A 5,000-nucleotide genomic window follows, 5' to 3' on the forward strand; every position below is an offset into this window, starting at 1 on the left:
AGTGAATGGGTGCCGTCAGAATGAGAGTCCAAACAGCTGATAAAAACATCACAATAATCCACAAGTAATCCACAACACTCCAGTCCATCAGTTAACATCTTGTAAAGGTGAAAAGCTACATGTTTGTAAGAAACAATTCCATCATTAAGGTATTTTTTAACTTTAAACCGTTGCTTGAAAATTACTTTTTCAATGGAGAAAGCAATATTATGGATTTTTTTTTTGATGGAAGCAGCGGTTTGAAGTTGAAAATGTCTTAATGATGGATTTGTTTATTACAAACACACAGCTTGCGGAATACGTACATTACTTGTGGATTACTATGACGTTTTTATCAGCTGTTTGGACTCTAATTCTGACGGCACCCATTCACTGCAGAGGATCCATTGGGGAGCAAGTGATGTAATGCTACATTTCTCCCAATTTTTTCCTATGAAGAAACAATGTCATCTACATCTTGGATGGCCTAATGGTGAGTAAATTTTCAGTTTTGGGTGAACTGTTCCTTTAAGGAAAAACTAGTTTCTTATTTTATATAATGTAATAAGACATATATAGGGAGATTAAAATGCACTGCAAAAGAAATGAACCAAGTTATTATATGACTTTTATATTTCAGAGAGCAAATTCTTTCACAGCACCAGCAGGAGAGTATGTATTTGGAGAAGGTGATGTTTTCCATGGAAAAGCATTACGCTGATCTTGACAATGAGGCTAGACGTGACTACCAGAGCACTCGTAATCAAATAAAAAAACAGGTACTGGTTTCATTACGTACACATTTATTCAAATGTTGTTATCCAAAGCTACTTACAAGTGAGGAACATCACAAACAGTTTGTCATGGTCCAACAATATTCATAGGTTTAGTAAAAACTAGATACAACAGAGATGAAATACACAAATAAAGAAAATGATAAGAGTAAGAATAAGTGTCTTGGTTGCCTATGTATGCACTAACTATATTCCACTAATTATATATGCAATGCAATATCAATTGGATTACATTAATACAGATTTCACACATGCAAGAATTTGTAAAATGTACAATATTCAACAAGCAATTAAGACACAATCATGGGTTTAATGTAAAATAATGATGTTGGTTTTGTTTCTGCAGAACAAAGAGGATAAGCAAACAGTGAAGGATCAGATGGAAGGGGTTGTTGAAAAACTGTGGCGGGAACTGCAGCATGTTTTACACCACTATAACGAGTCCACCAAAGACAGATTCATCGCAACTGAGTCTCTGCAAATCAAGGACGAACAAAGTGCTAAAGAGATCGACACACATAAAAAGCACACTCAGAAGTTGCAGGTCAGACAAAACTCTAGTGTGGTAGCTGACTACTCTGAAGAAGCTTTTTTTCTCAATATTTCCAATTGTGTTATTTCATAGTTTTGAAACTATGAAAAATGTGTTCAAACATTTGCAGGAGTCCATCTCTGCTCTGCGCTGTCAGCTGAGCTCCAGTCAAACGGGAGAAACAGCTCAACAGCTTCATTCAGGCCGTGATGAGCTCGCCCAGAAACTTCAATATTTCAGAGTCCAGCTTGGCGAGGCTCAAACGATTCGGAGAAAGCAGCTCACTAAACTTACAATTCAAAGCAGCGATGCTACTAAAAAACTGCAGTAGATTGCATCCATGGTATGTTTATTACACTCACATTTAAAGGGATAGTTCACCCAAAAATGAAAAGCTGTCATTAATTACTCACCCTCATGTCGTTCCAAACCCGTAAGACCTTCGTTCATCTTCGGAACACAAATTAAGATGTTTATGATGAAATCATTTCAATTTCACATTTAAATTTTAAATAAACATAAAATGACAAAATAATAATAATAATAAAATGATAAAACTATTAATAGTATATTAGATTGATCACAATATAATTTAATATTCATCCATTCTCCACTATAATATGCCAAGTTAAAACATTTTTTTGCTTCCTGAATTATGGTGGATTTCCAACATTTAATTTTTCCAATATTCTCAAGCAAAAATGTATATCAGTATCAAAAATCGCCTTCAGATCAGTCAAACATGCCATTAAAGAGACTGTAGTCATAATAAAAAATGTAATAATAAAGTTCAATGTATAAGGTCATTGCAGTGTTGTTATGCTTATAGCAAATTGGTCATGCCATGTCATATAATAACTGATTTTGGTCAATAAAGGTTGGTTGTGCAATGGAGCCTGAAACAAGACTTGTCATCAAGGCAAATCCTTCAAGTTCTTAAAATAGGGAAAAACTGCTTCTTGTATCATAAGAAGACTTACAAGAGAAATATCTTTGTTCTTTTAACAGGTATTGGAATATTTATTGGGAGTAGAGATCATACTTCTCTCTCTTCCATAGGGGGAAAGGTTGATTCGTCTCTTTGAGATGTGTTGTAAGCTGGAGACGGAGTACGAGAAGGTTCTGCCCTTCTACTCATCATCACTGAGTGAAGAAGAGCTGAATCAGGAGAGAGCCAATGCTATGGAGCCGCCAACTGAGAAACTCGCTCAGGTAATGAGCACAGAGCTCAAGCTTATTCAAAACACACTCAGTAGTCCTTCAGAGTCCATGGTGAACTTGCATTTCGATTCTGGCATACAGTGGCTTTTCACAATCCAATGAATCTCGAATGGAAAAAAAAAACATTATTTTCTCAATGATATTCAGTTTCACTCAGAAATATATCACATTGTGGACTCTTTCATGCTGATTAATTGCTTTAATTTATAGCATTTATTGACTTTTGCCTTCCTCTGTCCCCAGCTAATGCATGATTATTTGCCTCTTGGGAAGTTCTGGCAACGTTACAAGGTTCAGCTCGAACATTTGTGTCTGAAGCGAGAGAAAACGCTGCTGTTACAGGAGAATGAACGACTGAGGCTCTATCTGAAGCAGTACCTGGATGAAGTTTCGGTTTCTGATGAGAGTTTTCGGCAACAGAAGCTTCTGGTGGTGTTGTCTCCTGCTCTACAGGACTCCGCTGCCACTGAGAGACGCGATCAGAAGCGCCATGTGGTCCAAGAAGCAGCAAATGTTGTGCAGAAACAGTTTTAGGGAATAAAACTGAAATGTGTAATGCAAAAGTGTTTCTGGCAGCAATTCAAATGTTTTTCTGCCTTGCATTCAGTCAGTCAGTCTGTTTAATGCAATGATCTCAGTACATTTTTTATTTAATTTATGATTTCACCAGATACAGCTTTTTCTTACATCTGTATATCAACTAAGTTGTGAACAAAGGCCTCCTGTAGTGAATCGATGCGTTTTTGTAAGAAAAATATCCATATTCAAAACGTAATAATCACTTTAATGTAGCTTGCGCCAACAGTTGGTTGCATAAACCAAAGTTATACTTAAACTGGCCTTAAAAACCTTTTAACTCTGAACAATAAAAAATTAGAAATCTGTTCTTTTAAATATTAATAATATTTCACAATTTTACAGTATTTCCCCTCAAATACATGCAGCCTTGTGGAATATAAGAGAACTCAAAAACATTTTAAAAATCTTACCGACCACTAATTTTGAATGGTAGAGTATATTTCATTGAAACGGATGTTTGAGGCAGAATTTTTAGGCTAAACATTGTGTGAGTAAATTACAAAAAAAAAACGAAAAAATACAATTCTCACTATTTCTGGTATGCTTTCAAATACTTCTAAACAATCCTGAGAAGAAACACTTTTTGGGGCCACTGTACATACTAAAGCAGCTTTTGTAAGTGGCTCTAGATAAAAGCATCTGTTGTTCAATGACTTAAATGTAAACATAGGACAGTTCTAATTGAAAGGTTTAATGTCCTCAAACAAGTCAAAAGAAAAAAATAGAAAGCACCAAAAAAAGCATTTTTTAATTTAAATAGTTTATTCTTTTTGGCTTTGATCTTATTTCTTCTTGCTCTTCTTGTCTTTGCTCTTCTTCTTGCTGTGAGGTTGTGCCTGTGCTTTATTGTAGAGGTAGAGACCCACTAAACCCAGTAAAGTGGGAACCAGTGCCAAGCACAAAAGAGGCAAGATGTCGTTAACTAGTTTCTGCCACGGCGTTTGCTGGGACAGAGAGATCACCTCCACCTCAAACTCAAGTGTGCTGTCCCCTGTGAAGAAAGAGAGATGGAGAGATGAAGAATAGATTAATAATCACATGGGACATGATTTAAAGGGACAGTCCACCCAAAAACGAAAATTCTGTCATTGTTTACTCACCCAGAACCTGTATGACTTTCTATCTTCTGTGGAACATGAAAGAAGATATTTTGAAGAATACTAAAAACCAAACAATTTTGGTTCCCATTGACCTCTATTTTATCTTTTGTCCTTACAATGGAAGTCAATGGGAACTGAAACTGTTTATTTACCAACATTCTTCAAAATATCTTTTTTCATGTTCTACAGAAGATAGAAAGTCTTAAAGGTTCTGAATGACATGAGGGTGAGTAAATGATGACAGAATTTTCACTTTTGAAAATCATCCAAAAAAAAGTATAATTATTACCAGCTTTATAGCTTTAAAGCCACTTTTAATGTGTGATCATGGTACCTGGAATGGTTGGAGGGAATCCTCTCTTTCCATACGCGAGATGAGCTGGAATCGTGGCCTTGATTTTTTGTCTGTGCAAAAACATAGATAGAAAACACTAAAAAAAAGGACTTTAAAGTGGGTGATTCAGACCTTTTCTTGCAGTAGTCTTGAACATATTATTCAATCACTGAATTTTTACCGTCTCTGCCTACAAGTATTGCCACAATTGTACATTCTCAAGTACCATACAGGCGTGACTTACCCTTCACACAATCCGACCAGGGCTTGCTCTAGGCCTGCCAAGCAAAATAACATGTTTTAAAGATATTTATAAAGATATTTTATTGGATTTACATGACCTTAGTTACCATAACCATCCTTCTCAAATTCAAAATGACATTGCAGTAAACCTAAACTATACAAAACTGTATTCAGCCTAAAGAAGTTCTGTTGTTATGAACATAACACCATTTGGGATT

The 5,000-nt window shown here is 35.7% G+C and overlaps 1 protein-coding gene and 1 pseudogene across 1 annotated transcript in view; one reads left to right on the forward strand and one right to left on the reverse strand.

Moving 5' to 3' along the window:
- Positions 1 to 3,060, forward strand: part of LOC107659979 (coiled-coil domain-containing protein 65-like) — a 7,169-nt pseudogene extending 4,109 nt beyond the window's left edge.
- Positions 3,061 to 3,883: 823 nt separating this feature from the next.
- The window catches only part of LOC107659958 (peptidyl-prolyl cis-trans isomerase FKBP11-like), a 4,325-nt gene continuing 3,208 nt past the window's right edge, over positions 3,884 to 5,000 (reverse strand). The window contains exons 4-6 of the mRNA XM_016449083.1: positions 4,784 to 4,817; positions 4,540 to 4,610; positions 3,884 to 4,096 (exon numbers count right to left, since the gene is read on the reverse strand). Of these exons, the coding sequence (XP_016304569.1) occupies positions 3,888 to 4,096; positions 4,540 to 4,610; positions 4,784 to 4,817 (314 nt within the window). The 3' untranslated portion in view covers positions 3,884 to 3,887. The remainder of the gene's footprint in view (positions 4,097 to 4,539; positions 4,611 to 4,783; positions 4,818 to 5,000) is intronic.

The sequence above is a fragment of the Sinocyclocheilus anshuiensis genome, unplaced genomic scaffold (assembly GCF_001515605.1).
Source record: "Sinocyclocheilus anshuiensis isolate Anshui unplaced genomic scaffold, SAMN03320099.WGS_v1.1 scaffold55, whole genome shotgun sequence".
NCBI lineage: Eukaryota > Metazoa > Chordata > Actinopteri > Cypriniformes > Cyprinidae > Sinocyclocheilus > Sinocyclocheilus anshuiensis.